The sequence below is a fragment of the Acipenser ruthenus genome, chromosome 10, assembly GCF_902713425.1.
Source record: "Acipenser ruthenus chromosome 10, fAciRut3.2 maternal haplotype, whole genome shotgun sequence".
NCBI lineage: Eukaryota > Metazoa > Chordata > Actinopteri > Acipenseriformes > Acipenseridae > Acipenser > Acipenser ruthenus.
Genome location: NC_081198.1, coordinates 35615655 through 35634627, shown reverse-complemented (window position 1 = coordinate 35634627; position 18973 = coordinate 35615655). Strand labels below are relative to the sequence as shown.

Here is an 18973-nt window from a genome sequence, read left to right as displayed (position 1 = left end):
ACACCACCCATAACACATAATTGACTTTCCCTGAGCAGTGTATCTAGCAGATACCCACCTGTCACTGACCATCTGCAGCTCTGCTCCAATTAGTTAATCCTAGAACAGAACTTCTGAACCTGCCTTGAATCTTTGCCTCAGCCATTTCTGTTTGTACTCTGCATACAGGTACTAACATACAACAGGTTAGTCTGCGCTGGCATAACAGAAATACTACATTCATCTGACCTTGTAGCATACTGCTTTGTAGTTTGAGTATATTTTAAGATCCCAGACTTGTAAATAGACAGTACTAAAGCTTGCTCCAACATAGTACTTTTCTTGTTTAGTTTAAGTCTCAAGCACCACTGAATACACACACTTTAGTTCATATGTGATTATACTGTGGTTCTGTTATTAACCATATTATTGCCAACAAATCTTGCTTGCAGACGTTTTATTTAATTTATTTTTTAAAACTCTAAAACATGCCCCAGAAGCTGGTTACTAATTCCACTGGTAAGATTTAGCTGGGAAGAGTCAGAAACTAGTGTTGCTTTAAAAAAGCTTTTGTCAATATATGGTTTAATAAAACATTGACAGGGTGTATTTTAATATTTCAAGTTCCGTAGCAGTCAGAGATGCAACAGACACCAACTTGTTTTACTGCTGTTTACTTGTTACTAACCACATGATCTTAAAGTGAAAGCTGTAGCCTTTAATTTAATAAAATATTACTTAACTAAAAAAAATAGCACACCAAGCCACTGCAAACACCCCTGGAAATCTGGACAATACAGGATGAGCTTACCAGCACTTCTTTCTGTGCTGCAGCATTCCTTGCTGACTTGTCTTCAAGCTGCGCACTCAGCTCTTGTACCAGAGTGTTCTTCTCGGCAACCTCCACCTTCAACCTTTCAACTTCTCCCTGGAGACGTTCCACATTCAGCTGAAGAGCCTGGCACTCTGAGAACAGCTCTGTCTTCTCTGAGCTCAGAGTCAGAATTTCCACCTGGCTGTCCTTCATGCAAGCTTCCAGCTTTGCCACCTCAGCTTGCAGCTTCTCGATATCTCCCTGGTTCTTTACCTCTGCCTGCTTCAGATCCTGCAGCTGAGAGTCCAGCAGAGACTTCAGACTCTGGAGCTCCTCGCACTCCTCTTGCTTCTTGCTCAGCTCAGCCTCCAGACCTGCCCCCTTGGCCACGATCTGCTCCTCCAGGGTCTTCACTTCGGTCTCCGTCTCTAGAAGCTGAGCCTCCCTTTCTCTCAGGATGTCCTCCAACTCCCGAGCCTGGGTGGACAGCATGCCCACCTTGGCTTCCCTCTGCGAGAGGCTGGCTCTCAGCAGGACGGACTCCTCTTGCAGGATGGAGAGCTGCCTGCACTCATTGTGAAGGTCCTTCCCCAGCTTCTCCACCTCTGACCGGAAATACTCTTTCTCCGTGCATGCGAGATCGAGCTGCCCCTCTAGCTCTCTCAGCCTTGCCTTGGAGGACTGCAGGTGCTCGCTGGCCAATTCTCTCTGCAGGCTGTCCTCTTGGCTGGGGTGCTGCCACAGCTCACGCTCCAGACTGTGTAGGGGGGACTCTGGGCTGTCCTGGGAGTCGCTGACCTCGTGGCGGTTGGGCCCCAGCTGGGCCAGCTCCTCCTGCAGCTTCTCAATGACCTCGTGCAGCTGCTCCACCTCCTCGTCCTTGTCCCTGCGCAGGCGTTCCTGATCTCCGTGGAGGTGCTCGATCTGAGACCTCAGGTCCTCTATCTCCACATTCTTCTCTTCTAGAACCTATGACAAAAAAAAAATTATAATAAAATTTGTCTTTTATCCTCCTACCACAACCAGTGCTGAAATACAAATAGGAAAAGTAACAGTATGTATGTCTATTAAAGGAGTGCAAACCAATGCTTCAAAATACATGTTCTTATTTCTCTTTAACATCATGCCCCCTGCAGAGAAGATTTTGGTTTGTTTTGTTTGTTAATTCAGGATATGCAAATATTTCAAATCCAGCTATAGAAGGCAAACAGCTGCATCCTTGTTCCTTTGTTGTAGGTCAGGAGGCCTGATTGCAGCTACACCACTGGAGCGAGTGTGAACTAGAACATGAAGTAATTGGGTACTAATTAGGTACTAGGAGGCAACAGCAGCAAACCTGAAAATTTGTGTCTTTCAATTTCACGGCCACTGAATGTACCGCACAGAGTACATCCTCCTGATGTGAACAAAAGACTCCTTTAAAATAAAATTGCCTATTAAAAACACACAGGACTTGACTGCATTGCTTTGTATATGTAATCATCATTTTCATCTCCTGCATGAAGCTTCAGTGTGGACAGGGGATTTATATACAGCAAGACTGAAAAGTGGGGAGTCTCTAGAACAAGATGAATTCAAAGGATACCCAATAAACCTTGTTGTCTGTATTATTCTTCAGTTCCTGCTGTAGCCGAAAGATCTGTTCGTTGAGATGGTCGATTTCTTGGTTCTTTTCCTCCATCAGTGCCTGTGGAAACTGTAGCATTGAGGTTCTGCTCTCATCTGAATCAACCCCCAGTTGCTTGTGCAAGCTGGCTACCTTCTCCTAGTAATGAGAAAGGGAATGCAGTTAACTGCAATGTATAACCATACTAGGATGACATGTTCTCTTGACCTGAACTGAGCTTGTGTACTGAAAGACTTTAAACATATCTTTAAAAATAGCACAATAGCAGTATTTGGCCAGTATGACAAATAGTATTACAAATAGCACAATAAAAAAGGTCATTCAAAACTATAAACAAAGTACAAATCTACATTGTATGCTCATACATTTTTATAGCACCTCAAAAAGCACTGTACATAGCAGCGCCCAGAGACACCAGACCTCACAAGCCACTAAGCTCTTGCCTAGCTTCATTATAGGTAGCAAATCTGAGCCACACACTGTTGAGAGGTAGAACAAGTCTATCTGCACGCAGCTCAGGGAAATAACATTTTACTACCAAATTTCAAAGGACTGACATTCAAGGCTAGTAAATGCGCTGGATAACAGCAGAATCATTTTCTTATCGATTACATGCTGTAACGTGCTCTGTCTTCCTCTTCAGTACCCTACTCCGAATCAGGATCCAGGAGATGTTCCCTACACGGCTTCTCCCTTCACCCTACCTTTAACTGCTTGCTCTCCTCCTGCACCTTTTCGATGCTGGCAGCACTCTGCTTCATCTGAATCTCCAACTGCATGTTGAGCTGCAGCACCTCCTCCGATTTGTTCACCAAGTCCTTCTGAAACTGATCCAGCTGATCAGCGAGGATTTCAACCTGGAGAAGTAAACTTTCAATTTAACTACATGGATTCTCGCACCGTTGTGGGAATTATAAGCCCAGCAGGACAGATGGCATAAGCATTGGGATATAAAAAATTTGTATTCATTTATTTGGCAGACGCCTTATTCCGAATAGTAGGATCTATGTTAAATCAAGTTAGATTGATATTGCATTGGGTCATACTGCAATAAATGACATTTTAAGCCATTTGTTTTCTAGAGTACTGTGTATTTGTGGAATGTATTTATTTAGCATTGCCATAATACATTTATCAATGGAGACACAAGAAGAGAAAGTGTACTGTTGTAGTTTAGAGTCAAGGGCTGGAAGCCATGAGAACCCAGGTCCAAATGCGTGCTTAGGCACTACCCAACCCTTACAGTATTACATGCATCAAATCTACATATTGCTTACACAGAATTACTGCAAAGGTTAAAACCCAGTGGTCTAGGGTGTTTACAAGATAAATAACTAATTTAAAATGTTTGGTAAGCACTCATTTAAAAAAAAAAAAAGAATTATAATTTATTTTTTTGCAACACTGATGTGTATAAGGCAATAAGGCATTTTAATCTGGATACTACTATAAGTGACTTTTAGCACAGATGCCTCTATGTGCCCTAGTGTGCAGCAGAACCACTGGACTCTACATTACTGTATTGGTTACACTTGGCATGAACCTACCTCTTTCTCTTTGTTGAGCAGAGCCTCTCGCTCTGCCTCCAGCTGCTCCTTCAGCACCTGGTCAGAGCTGTTTTCCGGGAAGCGGTGTCTGGTCTCATCTAGTTTAGACTGCAGAGCAGAGATCTGCAGCCGGTTAGAATATTGCTGCTGCTGTAAAGCCTCCTTATCCTGCAATTGATCAATAAACAATATACAAATATTATGTGAATGGGACCTAAATATATTTATGTATTACTTTAATACACTATCAGTTTACAAGTACGGTCAACAAATGAATGCTATCTAGATTATATTCACATGAAATAAATGGAATTTGTTATCCAGCATCTTTGATAGTCTACTTGACATAAAACAAAATTAAGTCAAATTACCCATTAGGTGCCCTGTTGAATTGACCAAGACCCGGGTGTATTTACACTTGTAAAGATTGATTATAAACACATATGGTGTGAACCAGATCAACACAAATCCATCATGGAACACGTTTTATCGCACCAGTCCATGACGCCTGGTAAACACTCTGCTGGCTCCTAATGTTCGATGCACTGTTGTAATTGTGATTCTGCACTGTACACTGTACCTGAAGATAATCTTGCTCCATTTTCTTCATCTGCTGCAGTTCTTGTTCTAGCTGGCTCACTTTCTTTGCTGCCTCAGCATTGCCCAGTGCAGCCTCTTCCAGCTCGCAGATTCGGGATGCCATTTTCTCAATCTCTTCATTTTGCTCATTGATGTCCCTCACATACTGCTCTTTAGCCAGCAGGAGAGTGTTGTAATCATCCATTTTCTCCTTGATCGTAGCCTGCAGCGTCTCCACCTTGATAGAATAAGGACACCTCACATCAGACCCTCCTCCTAGATTACTCCCTACCTAGCAGTGTCCTGGGTCTATCCGGGAGCCTATTTCTTTATCTGAATGATATAACAGGTGACTTACTGAAAGGTCTCTTGTTTATATATTCATTTTGCATCTACTATGTCAGTACATCCTGGGAACTTTCTAAAACTCCAAGTACAACAATCATTAATACAACACACTGTCTAGTAGATCAAGTAATACATCAATAAGTAGTGACATCCGCTGGGGGCAGTGTGTTGTAGGGGGCTGGTTAATGGTAACACTCTGGAATACAGTTGCACTTGGAGGGTACACGTGATTCTGAGAGCTCTGTTGAGGACACAGGGGTGTTGTGAACTTTCGAGTTTAAAAATACCAGGATGTGAAGACAAACAGAAAACGATACACAATGAATCGAAACAAGACAAACAGACAACCGGGATATTAACATCTTGCTATTTAAGCAACTAAACATTGAATTCACTGCACTGAACTAGATATAAACACTAAAATTGACTTTAATTTATCTTAGAAACGAGATGAAAATGTAAAAAAAATCTTCAGGTTTTTGTGGGTCCTCTCCAGAGTATCAAGCTTCCTTTCATTTCTAAACTGTCCCAGAATGTATCTATATCAAGTACTTTCCTAATACTAATTTACTGATTTCTAAAACAATTAAAAGTAATGTACTATGGAAAGAGAATTAAAAAGATCCCTCCCCCACCAATTTTGATTAGAGAAATTCAGCTAAAAGGATTCAGGGCTAGGTTATGTGTGTCTATATGTAGACACAAGAAGAAAGAAAGCAGAATTTGGCTAAGCAAGAAATTAAGCAGTGTAAACAGGCTAGAGACACTAAGTTTTGCATGTTTTTTTATATGGCAGTCTAATGCATTCTTCATACGTGCAGTCCACTCCAAAGGCAGAGTGGGTCTTGAACAAAGGATGCCATGAGAAGAGAACTCATAAAACAACAAGCGGGAGCTCAGCAACATATAAAAGTCATGTCGCTACAAAAGAATGTTGTGCATCAAATACTTAGAAAAAGCCAATAAAACTGGTAGAAACTTGGATTCAAAACCTCCAACTGAAATGTCTTGGCTTGCCTTTTGGCTTCATCCATTTCGGATATAGGCTACTGTCGTTCTCTAGGAGACTCAAATCAAGACAATTAAAGTTTTAAACTCAAAATTAGCGATTTACATTTTCCACTTTGGCATTTATGTTGCCAGTACAGAGGAAAAGAGGTGTAATACACTAAAAAAAGTGACAGAAACACATGCTGGAAACAAAGACCACAATACAATATGTATCATGATATGTATTAAGATACACGTGATAGTATACAAATATTGTGGAACATTCATTTTAACAGCAGCATTCAGGACTTGGTGGACTTCCGTGATGCATCCAGAACTTAATTGTCTCTAACTGTACCTTACATTAACTGTCCTGGTCACTGGGCTGGTAAGGTAATGTCAGAAGTATTATAAGTCCCATTTTGAGGTCTTAACCAAACCACTGACCAGATGCTGCTGGAAAGACAGTCACATGAGATGCACTCTGCTAAGCAGCGATTAAAGAAATAGTTTGCCTCTAAAAAAGTGAAGGATTTCTAAATCATGCAGAAAGGACATTGACTGGACCAAAGAGAGGAACCAACATATTACTATACCTGGTAAACCAAGTCATCAATCTATAAAAATGCATTTAAAAGAAAAAAAAACAAACAAAGATAGACATATTATATATAAGGATACTTGTAACATATACATTCCAGCATACTTCTACTTTAAGTAAAATTCACAAATTCCTTTCAAGATTTGCAGTCATACAATTCTTAAAATCACATAATCCTTCATACTTGTTCAATGAAAAGCACTGCAATACTCCACTACCTAGCCAGGTCTGAGCCATTTTAAATCTGCAATATCCATTAAATTGTGTATGGAAAAGTCATTTTCTCTTGACAATAATCTCTGCCAGGCAGACAAAAATAAAAATCAGCATGGTTGCACTTTAACCAGCCTATATGAATTGACCAGAATATCTACCTTCTGCTCCTTGTAGTCTCCTCCGGTATTACATTTCATTGGATTCCTTAGCTGGGCTTCCAGTTTCTTAATTTCGATTTGAAATTCATCCCTCTCGTGCTCTCGCTCCACCGCTTGTTCCTAGAAAGAAAACAAAGCAGATTTGGTCACCTGCTGTTACTGGGCAGTAAGCCCTCAGGAGATGGATATGCAGGGCAAGAGCTCCTTACGTCTATGAAGTGTCGATCATTGCGCAGCTGTTTCTCCAGCGCCAGGATCTGCTGCTGCAGGTCAGCCAGCTCCAACCTGTGCTTCTGCTCCAGCTCCAGGTTATGGCTGATCTGCTCCTCCAGTTCCGTCTCTAGGAGCTTCAATCGGGAGGTGAGGTTGGAGCGGTCCTTCTCCGCTTGGCACTGCAGATCCAGCTTCTCCTTCGCCAGGAGATCGGCTTCCGCAAGCAGACCTTGAGATATGACAACCCAAAAATCCAAATCAATCAAAACACCCCTACAGAATTAATAAGATAGCACACAATAAGTGGCGAGCAAGAAAAGATTGTGCATTGTCTCTGAACTAAATTATAAAATGATAAAGCTGGATTTTGATCCCCCTCTCTAATTAGATAAGCAGCTTTAAATAAATTGAAGGACTCAAAAATCTGATTCCCTCCCCCCTCCAACACACATCTAAGACCTAATTAGCAATGCTCATATATAAATAGAGCAAAGCCATTTAACTTGACATATATAATTTAAATGTGCCATTATTGGGTGAGCTGCAGTAAGTGCTTCATCCAGGACAAAAATATGTACAATTTAAAAAATATTTATTTTCTTCATTTACAGCAAAAAAAAAAAATATAGCATAATAAAATTTAATAATCACATGCAAAAAAAATCACATGCACAGGGACACACAGTAACTTGGGATGTGACATGAAACCTTGTTAATTCATCAGCGCTGCACTTGAACATCTACCAGTATTTAAAAATGTGCTAAATTTCCAAAACACACCAATTTAGTTAGTCTCATTGGGAGGCTGCTGTACCAACATATCATACTCCATTGACAGCACAAGATGTATAAAATGTAACCTATAAGCAAATTAAATTAAAACTACAGAAAAGGTAATGTGTTGATCAGTGGTACTATGCAGCTGTGAATTTCAATCCAAAGCAACACCATGCAATAAAAGTGCTTATTAAAGAACATCTCTGAAAAGCATGTGTGTAAATTTGATTTAAGAACTAGTATAGATTTACTCTTATCCAAAATTAAACAATGGATATTAGATTGATCAAAAGCCCCCCCCCCAAAAAAAAAACACAACACACAAAAAGGATGATCTCAAATGTACTTGATTTGAAGGCATTTAAAAGGGTGCAGCAAAACATGCATTCAAAGCTGCAGTTTTGAGACCAATTGAAAAGGGATTCAATCAAATGTGAAACAGACTAGAGCACCAATTAGAAGGCACGAACCATTAAAAAGAGAATGTAAATTGCCAAATAAGTGATGCCAACGGAGATTTCACTGATTTGTTAGGCTTATAATTTCCATTACTGCAAATCAAACTGTTTAATAATTTAACAATTTAACAGATTCCAGCAATGTTTTGTTTAATGGAGAATGGAATTAAAATTGTTGCCAGTTTACTGTACAAGAGAATGTACCAAGTCTGCTGCTACAGTACATTCAGTCTCCCCGTAATTTTGCTGTCTCATGAGAACAGAAAAAAGTGCATGATAAATCTGCTGAAATGTTAGATTCCCCTTATTTCTTTAAATTAAATTTCCTGAAAATCAATCAAAACCATGGCAAACCGCATGTCAAGGCATGTCCAAAACCACAAACCTTTGTCCTCCCCTGCAACTGCAGAACATCCTACAGACCAAGAAAACACACAGCTTACTAAATTATTCTTTGAAACACTGAAATAGTTTCTAGTAGATCACATTATTTTTTATAAAAACTCAATCAATTCACTTCACTGTTTTATTTGATCTACCGCCTCCTAAATTTGATCAAAGTTGTTCAACAAGTAACAAGTCTCATCGGAGTCTGTAGATGTTTAAAATGGATTACCAACTGGATGACAAGTCAATAGGGTGAAAACATACCTTCAAAAGTCCAGTGTAAATTTAGCATGAGCTGATTGCTTAAATTGCCCACTATTCAAGGAAAATAAATATGTGTCCAGCCCTGCATTATCCAAAATAAATATGGAATACAAAATTATAAATATATATTGTAAAGAAAATTTCTCTAATAGAGTTTAGGTAAAATTAGAAAACACTTCTTTAAAAGCTGAATATATATTAAATGTAATATAGAGATATACAGACGTGCTCAAATTTGTTGGTACGCCTCCACAAAAAACGAAGAATGCACAATTTTCTCTGAAATAACTTGAAACTGACAAAAGTAATTGGCATCCACCATTGTTTATTCCATATTTAATAGAAATCAGACTTTGCTTTTGATTTTTTATTCAACATAATATTGTAAATAATAAAACAAATGAAAATGGCATGGACAAAAATGATGGGACCGCTAACCTAATATTTTGTTGAACAACCTTTAGAGGCAATCACTGCAATCAAACGTTTTCTGTAGCTCTCAATGAGACTTCTGCACCTGTTAACAGGTAGTTTGGCCCACTCTTCCTGAGCAAACTGCTCCAGCTGTCTCAGGTTTGATGGATGCCTTCTCCAGACTGAAAGTTTCAGCTCTTTCCATAGATGTTCGATAGGATTCAGATCAGGACTCATAGAAGGCCACTTCAGAATAGTCCAATGTTTTGTTCTTATCCATTCTTGGGTGCTTTTAGCTGTGTGTTTTGGGTCATTATCCTGTTGGAGGACCCATGACCTGTGACTGAGACAGACCTTTCTGACACTGGGCAGTACGTTTCGCTCCAGAATGCCTTGATAGTCTTGAGATTTCATTGTGCCCTGCACAGATTCAAGGCACCCTGTGCCAGGCGCAGCAAAGCAGCCCCAAAACATAACCGAGCCTCCTCCATGTTTCACTGTAGGTATGGTGTTCTTTTCTTTGAAAGCTTCATTTTTTCGTCTGTGAACATAGAGCTGATGTGACTTGCCAAAAAGCTCAAATTTTGACTCATCTGTCCAAAGGACATTCTCCCAGAAGGATTGTGGCTTGTCAATATGCATTTGAGCAAATTCCAGTCTGGCTTTATGTTTTTCTTTCAAAAGTGGAGTCCTCCTGGGTCTTCTTCCATGGAGCCCACTTTCGCTTAAAAAGCGACGGATGGTGCGATCAGAAACTGACGTACCTTCACCTTGGAGTTCAGCTTGTATCTCTTTGGCAGTTATCCTTGGTTCTTTTTCTACCATTCGCACTATCCTTCTGTTCAATCTGGGGTCGATTTTCCTCTTGCAGCCGCACCCAGGGAGGTTGGCTACAGTTCCATGGACCTTAAACTTCTTAATATTTGCAACTGCTGTCACAGGAACATCAAGCTGCTTGGAGATGGTCTTGTAGCCTTTAACTTTACCATGTTTGTCTATTATTTTCTTTCTGATCTCCTCAGACAACTCTCTCCTTTGCTTTCTCTGGTCCATGTTCAGTGTAGTGCACACAATGATACCAAACAGCACAGTGACTACTTTTCTCCATTTAAATAGGCTGAATGACTGATTACAAGATTGGAGACATGTGTGATCATAACTAAAGAAACTAATTGGTTTGAAATATCACTATAATCCAATTATTTATTATCTTTTCTAAGGGGTACCAACAAATGTGTCCAGGCCATTTTAGAATATCTTTGTAGAATAAGCAATAATTCATCTCTTTTCACAGCTTCTTTGCTTTATTCTATGACATACCAAAGGCACGCAAGTATACATGATAAAACAGCTTTTAATTTCATCACTTTTCAGGAAGAATGAAGCATTATTTCAATGAGATGTAAGGGTACCAACAAATTTGAGCACGTCTGTATATGACGTTTGCATTGGATTACTTGAAAAAGTGGCGGCTAATTTGTTGGAGCAAGTGTCAGATTAATAAAGCAATAGTTGTAGGAAGCGCTGAAGCCCTGCCATCCTTGGCAAGTGCTGGTTGCTGGTCTTGAATCCCTTACCAGTCTCCCGATCCCCCATGTTGGCAGTGATGGCCTCTCTCTGGCGGACAAGCAGGCTGTGCTCCTCACTCAGCTCATGCAGCTGTCCCCTCAGCGTCTCCAGCTCCAGGACCAGGCACTGCTCCGATTTCTCCTTTCGCTGAAGAGCCTCTTCCAGAGCAGCCTTCTCCGCCACATAGCCCTCAATCAGCCCTGAAAGCCACAGAGCAACCGTCAAGAGAAAGGATCAGAAAGTCACAAGCACTGGTTCCCCCCCCCATGGGTATCTGGTTTCAGATTATCCCTGGCTTATCACAAATCAGTAGGAGGCTTACTCCAGTTTTATCTCCTTGCTGTCTTATAATGACAATACTATAAAATCTGTAATGGCTACAGCAACAGACTATAAAATTGTATTTGCAAGCAGATCACATACTTCTATCCTTGTAAATGCTTGAAGAACTACCTGCCAACCAGGATTTTTCAGTACAAGCTATTCCAGCAGCATTGCATCAAATCACTTTTCACGGTAATTCTAACAGGGTTGGGGTAAATCCCTACTTGCACTAATGCGTTACTGTAATAATACTTTTGTCATTTAATAACCTGTCCTCGGTTTAGCGAGGTATTTTATATTTGTATAATCAACAGAATCTAAAAATGAGCAAACGCCACAATAATTGCAATTAAATCGCGATTTTTTTATCCCGCAATTATCATTTCAGACATTTTCAACACTGTCCCAACACTAGTTGGACACTTGGTAGTCTTTTCTTTTTTTTAACCCCAACACGCCAGAATGCTCTAATGTCGATGCCTCAGCACCGATGACATGATCTCTCTTCTGGGATGTCTCACGGCAATAATAAGCTGTGGGGCAATGAAATCAGGCTTTGAGACTTTCTTGAATAAGGCTAGGCACTATGAACAAAAAAAATAATATCCCTACATTCCAGTTTTGATGATACACTTCAGAAAATGTCACAAATGCTTGCTTGCGTACGTTACAGTGGTGGCCACATTTATTGCATCATCGCACTATTTTTACGCATCACCATATAGTTTGTTTTTCTGTAGACCTTTTTTTGTTTTTGTTAATTTGCCCTTTGTGGTTTATTGAATTCTAGCACTTGTATGATTCTTGAAAGTCAGGAAGTTCATTGTGTTTATATGCCAACAATGAAATGTATTTATACTACAAACATTTTAAAAACCTGTTTGACAGTTAAATGAATTACCAGACAGTTAAAAAGTAAACAATAGCCTGTGAGGGCAAGCCCCTCACTGTAATATTTAAAAGCCTGTTATTGTGTTTATTATTGTTATTCTACTGGCAATAGAGCCGTGGTTTATGTATCGTGCCTGCTGTTGAGCAAGTGTATTTGATATAGAACAGTATATTGCTTTATTTAGATTAGGACTATTAATACTGTGTCTTTCCTGTGCTTTTTGGGTCATACGTGATCTTGTCTTTGTGAACATCAGTCATTTTGTGTTCAGTGTTAGTCTGTGAACATCAGTCATTTTGTGTTCAGTGTTAGTCTATGAACATCAGTTGTAATTTGTGTGAAGTTGTGCTAAAATAAACATTTACGTCTGTGAACACTATCAAGTGGCTATTTCCTGCATTCCAAAATGTGATTGGGGGTGGGGGGGTAAGCACAGACCATCACCCCGTTAGTCACAACATCTTTTGCAAAACAAGAACAATATAAAGATTAATATAAAAAACGCACTACTTTTTTGATTAAATAATAAATAAAGAAATTATATTACTTATTTATGAAGAAACTAAATGACAACTAGCAAGTTACTTTATTCAGTAACATGCCCAACCTTTTAATTCTAGCATATGTGGTTAATGTAATCCGTTGGAATTCTCTAGTGCTGTAAAATACTGGAATATTAAATCCACCAGTTTACTTGTGACAGGTGTGGCATACGTACAGACTGAAACCCCACTATACCCCAAGATTGACATTCTCAACAAGTCTGTCAATTGGATAAACAGTTCTCTAGATCCGTGTAACAATGTAAACATGACACAACAAATCCCGCTGGCATCTCTCCATGGGGTAAAATGAACTTGCACAACTGATCTAGTGTAAAATCACTGACCCTCTGCTTTGTGAAGCTCCAGCTCTAGCTGTTTTTTGGTCTTGGTTTCCTCGTCCAGTTGCTCGATGAGGTTCTGGTGCTGGTTTACAAACCGGGCCGTCTCCTTGTTCTGACGACTGAACTGCTCTTCCAGGTGGACGTGGATCCCGTGCGTCTGCTCAAGCTGCACAACCAGCAATTACAGTCAGCACTGTACACGCCCCTTTCAATTGTCACATGGGGCTAACAAAGCAAACACCTGGATTACTGCATATGAGCTGTGCTTTGCAGCACTAGAGATGAAAAGCAAATATTTAAAATTGGTGTGATAAATAAATAGACAAAATATATCATCCTTTGCCGAATTTAAACTGCAGTGAGGTACAGTTTGGAGTATAAGGATAAAAACAGTTAGTTAAAAAAAAAAAAAATGCTTTTACTAGTTAGTGGTATGCTACTGAATATATCTGAGAACATGAAGCATAGGCAGGGCTCTTCGTTTTTGATCACGTGATCAACTACTTTGAAAAGCACTGTTTGTGAAACAAGTTCACTTCAGTTTTTTCTCCCACAACTTGACAGACTATGATTCTGTTTTATTGATAACAGAAAAAACACACACACACACACACACACACACACACACACACACACACACCACCACCACCAACGGCTCCTTATTTTTAATTAAAAAATTTAAAAAAAAAACACAAAGAGTTCAGTTCATTACTTTTCCCGGACTTAATGACTCGTTGCAAAAATGTTCTAACCTGTTTTGCAAATAGTTTCCTCTTAATTACGATTTAATTCAATTAAATTTAAACTTCACTCGTTGTTTGCATTCAGTTTGAAATCAAAATAAGGAGCTTAATTTTTTTTTTTTTATATATATATATTAACAGGTAAACAAGAAGAAGCGGGACTTGGTTCACGCTCAAGTATATCTGTCCATTTTGTTCATTGTGATCTCACCTGTCTCGTGGACTCTGTGACCAGATCTAGTAGTTTCTCCACTGCGCTCCGGAGGCGTTCGCACACTCCCAGGATCATCTGCTCGGTCTCGGCTTCCAGCTCAGGGCCAGTAAAGATGCTCTCGGACAGTCGCTGGGACAGTTCAAAGCCTTCATCTGTCAGGGCTGACCACAGGCTAGTTTCAGTGGCAGCTTCACTTGCTGGACTGTGCAAGTCACCTGTGAAAGAAAATGAAAACAAAGGCTGTACAGGGTCTACTGGTGTGTAGGGCAGCCAGCCTTCTCCAATACACATGTTCATTTTTGTGCTTAAAAATGTAATTGCAAATCAAATTGTCTATAAACCAACGCCCTTCCTATAGTAATTGCTGGCAGGCAAAAACACAAAAAGCCTTATTACTACGCATTTGTTGGCCTACTAAAGACTGAGGACCATCTGTTGTAGAACATGTTCTTTAATCACCAACAGTTCTAACAGGTAATTTCTCTGACCTCTGTAACCAGTCAGGCAGTTATGGTTTGAGTTCTCTCAGATAACATCGCCTATCTCCACCGTCATAACGAATGGTGTCCGAGTGAGCTCTAATAACGTGTTTCAAGCTCATACCCTTTTCTTGGCCCTCTGGGTTCTTTCGATGAGGTTGTCCAGCTGCTCCCAATACACTGAGGTTCTCTCCTCCGAGCATCTGACTACTGTCCATGCAGATGCCTATTCTTTGGCTGATAACATCTTCAGTGGCAATGGTACTCTTGGCAACTTCTAGCAGGAGTTTCAATACTCGCTCATGAGCTTCTTGCAGACTTTTTCTTAATTGGAAGGTGGGAAAAGCAAATAACTTTACACATTCATATGCATTTGGACATAAACATGGGAGCTTAAAAGAAGCAAAAATAAAAAAAGGTCACGTAAAAACCCTCCACCATGGAACTGAACCCAGTTCAATTGATGGCTGTGGTCTGAAATCCTGTACCAAGATGCACTCTTTAATAAGACAACTCATGCAATGGGTTGTATACCAACACATTTATGCTTACCACATTTCACAAATAAAAAAGATTAAAAAAAGCTTGCCTCTCTCTCAAGGGAGTGTGTGTTTGGCAACAAACACAGACAGTACTTTTAAACACTTGATGGCATGGATCTATTTTAGTTCATATGAATGTAAACCTATGTTCATGATGTTATTTAGTTCTATAGCACAGTGACATTTCTTCTGTAATATAGACAAACGTTTCAGCTAGTGCCTTCTTCAGTGTACTGACTTAGTTTCTTAAAGATGAACCTTACTAACAAATGCCACACTGCCCTGAATCTCAAAGCAAGTCTACAGTTTTCCCCCCCACCACAGATCCTTACTGTTCCTCTGTGTTTCTGCTCAAGTCGGATCTCAGCATGGTTACCAGGTTTCCTCCCTCTTCGTTCTCCCGCTCTCTTCTCTGTAGGAGTGTCTCCAGCTCAGAATCCTTCTCCTCCATCTCCTTCTGGAGCACAGAAACTTCTTCCTTTAACTGCGGGAAACGCAACAGGGAGACAAGAGACAAGAATCCAGTCATCTCACCTTTGTGCTGTGCAGGGCAAAAAAAGCACCCCGCTAAAAAAACAAACAAAAAAAAAAAAAAAACACACAACAACAACGACACACACACACAACCACCACCACCAAGATCTGTAAACAAGCAAGCAGCTCTTAGGAAAAATGCAATTTAGAGCAGGCAAGGATAGCAGAATGTAGCGCAAATGTCGTTATTTCAGTTCGCTACTGTTCAGAAGTGTTCTGTCCTCAAAAAAACCTCTTCCATGTTAATGAAGCAGCAAAGATTTCCATATTGAACAGTTTGTTTGTTTTTTTTTTTTAATTTTGGTTTTCTGGCACTTTGCCAAAAAAAAAAAATTCCTGCAGTTAATTCAACAAAGTAAGCTGGTTTCTTCCTGGGGAGCAAAGCTCGGAGGCAAGTTCGTTTAAAAATTAGATTACAAACACCCACTTGGAAAGGAAGGCACGGAGGATGAATGTACAGCAGAGCTGGAAGATGAAGTTCTCATTCATGCCATTTCCAGGGAACTTTGCCCAAAAAAATGTCTTTTAAAACAGCTTGACAAGTTTGAATTCTTTGGATACTATAAAACTAAAAAAAGGTTGCAAACACCAGATTGAAAACCTGGTATCTGCTCTTCCTGTACTTCTTAACAATGCACTCCTGACCACCTGCTTTGTGTATCTACAATGCTATTGCCGTGGCAACAGTGAGGGTAAAAGAAATAAGCCACAGGCTGACACCGATTGTACTGAATGTTAAACACTACTGTGAATCTGCTTTGGAGCTGAAAGATTGCAGACTGGGAGTAAAATGATATTTACTTTATACCCCTGACACAAATCCAAACACAATAAAACAAACATTGCAAATTAACATTATTAAATAGTTTCTGCAAAATGTGTAACTTATGGAGCTGCTAGGTTCACTCCCATATCTAACCAGGCATTACTTGTTACTCATTACCCATCTAATGAAGTTATCCGCACAGATAGCCATTAAAGAAAAATGCAATAGCTACAAAAGTTTTTTGAAAGATCACCTTCCATGCAGCAAATTGAAAAATTAACCTAATAACACTAAGCGACACACTCACAATGAAATCAAACCTGATTAAAAGCAGGAAACCATACTGAAAAGAAACATGTAGGTCCGAATATTAACTACGATTCTACTGAAAAAAACTCTTGAAAAACAAACAAACAATCTGGTATCATTATTCTTACATTTTGAATTTCTATGCCCTTCTTAATTTAAAAAGCAATTAATTTTTTAAGCACATATAGCATAAATAGTAGTGAGGGTTTGTTTTGAAGCCGAGTGTGTTCTCCCACAGAGACAGAGTAGCCACGCAAAACAAGCCTGTCTCAACTTGTCTGAAATCGGTGAAGGAGAGCAACAAGGCTGTGATGCAACCTGATAGGATCACTCCGGACAATACTTACAATCAAACCTGCTCTTCACAGGATCCTGGGAAGCTTTGAAACAAAGCAAAATTGCTGCTGGAACAACAGGAACGCTAACTCTTTACTCATAAAAACCACTCTGAACCCGGGATTTTTTAAACAGGCATCTTGCCGTTTCGATTGTGGTTTTGATTTGTTGTATTTTAATTCTAAAACAGAGCCCCTGTAACAGAGTTTTTAAACAAGAATGTGAAAAATCTGTATTAAAAATGGCCAGAGGGTAAATAAAAATGAGAACTCTATACCAAATATTGAGACTAAATGTAAATGCCTGCATAAAAGAAATCACCACTTCAAATAGACTCCGACAGTGTGGTGACGGCAGCTTTCTAAAATAACATCCAGAAAGGGGGGGATGTTTCTTGTACAATACCCATGATCTGAAATTTTATATGCGATGCAAGCAGGTAGAAAGTTTATTCAGAGAGCCAGTAAGCCAGTAAGTACTTTACAAGGGTTTTTATTTTTTAAAACAGGAAGGAAAAAAAAAAATGAACCAGAAAATACATTACCTGTGTTAGCACAGCTGCCTGCTCTCTGATCTGAGCAGTTAATTGGTCCTTCAGTTCTCTGTGATTCTTGTCAGACAGCTCATGCTTTTCAGCAAACTCTACATCTTGTTTCTCCAGTGCAGCTTTCTTCTCTGCTTCAAACTCCTCCTGTATCAGATTGTTTTATATATAAATGAAGGTGGTACACAAGAGGGCATTCTACACTAAACAAAGAAACTAGCTGGGGTCCCAAAGTCTCAGAAGACAGAAAGAAGTTTCTTTAAATATTAGCAAAATGCCATTAAGTTGCAGTAAATCAGACTACCAATTGATTTGACTACCTAAAAAACATATGACGACACTGGAAATGTAGCTGTTGGTGATTGCCGTTTACACCAGACTTTCAGAAGGCGGTTTTGCTGTGTGTGAATTCCCCCTGGAGAACTGCTGATGCAATAAAAGCCACATCTACAAACTCATTCAGTGTGCCAAGCTCTTTATACAAATTAAAAGGCTTTCCATTACAGAGTTGGTTTCCCAGCATTAGAGACACTACACCTAGTTAAAACAGGGTGCACTGAAGGGAATGATCAATTTAAATGAAAGTTAGGGTATCATTACCTGTACCTAATCACAGCATGCAAATGTAAAAGCCCCAAATGAATTTCAGCATCTGTATGTAATTATCAGTGCACTCACACAAAGACAGAGGTTTTATGTTACCGTTCATTCAGTCCAAACAGATATTTAATTATTATTTTTTATAAAGTCTGGTAGATTTGCACACTGTCTACCACCATCAGCATGTATTTGCCAACTTGTGAATTTAAGTTTGACCATAAAACTAGACACATTGTGCAAGACAACCAAAAGAAAACAAAAATGGATGAAAACAAATTAGATTGATAAAAATAGAATAATGAATACAAATATAAAATTTAGAAGAAATATTTCCAAACATAGGTACTATGCAAGGTCTTGAAACTCTGCTTCGTGTCCTTCTCTGACCTTGAGCTGTGTGATCTGCTGCTCCAGCAGCACCTCTGACTGGCACTTGAGCAGCTCAATCTCCTCCTGGAACTGACGGTACTGGCGAGATCTCTCCTCCTCAAACTGGGCTGCAAGCTGTTCCTGGACAGCCTCCATTTCAGAAGCAGAGGCACTGGAGCACTCCTGGAAACAAGATACAGCACAGCACATCCATGAACAAACATGCTTATGGGTCTGAAAAGCTCAAACACTACATGGAACAATAGAAAAGGCCTACAATGCTACAATATCTTACCAAACTGGTCCACTGGTAATGCCCCTTGTATTGGGGCTTACTGCTTAATTATACAGTACATCTGAACATTTTCCTTTTCTGATAAAGTATAAAAACCTTTTAACACTCATCACTACAATGCAATACTTTTGAAATGATCACCACTATCAGCAATACATCTCAACCTGGGTGAACATTAGAGTTTTGGACTGATTTGGAG

The 18973-nt window shown here is 39.6% G+C and overlaps 1 protein-coding gene across 7 annotated transcripts in view; it reads right to left on the bottom strand.

Moving 5' to 3' along the window:
• LOC117406234 (pericentrin-like) overlaps window positions 1–18973 on the bottom strand; it is a 56473-nt gene that overhangs the window by 12695 nt on the left and 24805 nt on the right. For 2 of the 7 annotated variants that reach the window (XM_059032100.1, XM_059032101.1), the window contains exons 22-36: window positions 18498–18662; window positions 17511–17657; window positions 15354–15505; window positions 14604–14803; window positions 13998–14215; window positions 13047–13209; window positions 10950–11141; window positions 7069–7301; window positions 6860–6979; window positions 6481–6501; window positions 4548–4784; window positions 3968–4135; window positions 3125–3277; window positions 2379–2558; window positions 791–1762 (exon numbers count right to left, since the gene is read on the bottom strand). In XM_059032100.1, the coding sequence (XP_058888083.1) occupies window positions 791–1762; window positions 2379–2558; window positions 3125–3277; window positions 3968–4135; window positions 4548–4784; window positions 6481–6501; window positions 6860–6979; window positions 7069–7301; window positions 10950–11141; window positions 13047–13209; window positions 13998–14215; window positions 14604–14803; window positions 15354–15505; window positions 17511–17657; window positions 18498–18662 (3321 nt within the window). The remainder of the gene's footprint in view (window positions 1–790; window positions 1763–2378; window positions 2559–3124; window positions 3278–3967; window positions 4136–4547; window positions 4785–6480; window positions 6502–6859; window positions 6980–7068; window positions 7302–10949; window positions 11142–13046; window positions 13210–13997; window positions 14216–14603; window positions 14804–15353; window positions 15506–17510; window positions 17658–18497; window positions 18663–18973) is intronic. The other 5 variants (XM_034924197.2, XM_059032103.1, XM_034924198.2 and 2 more) reach the window with 3 other exon arrangements.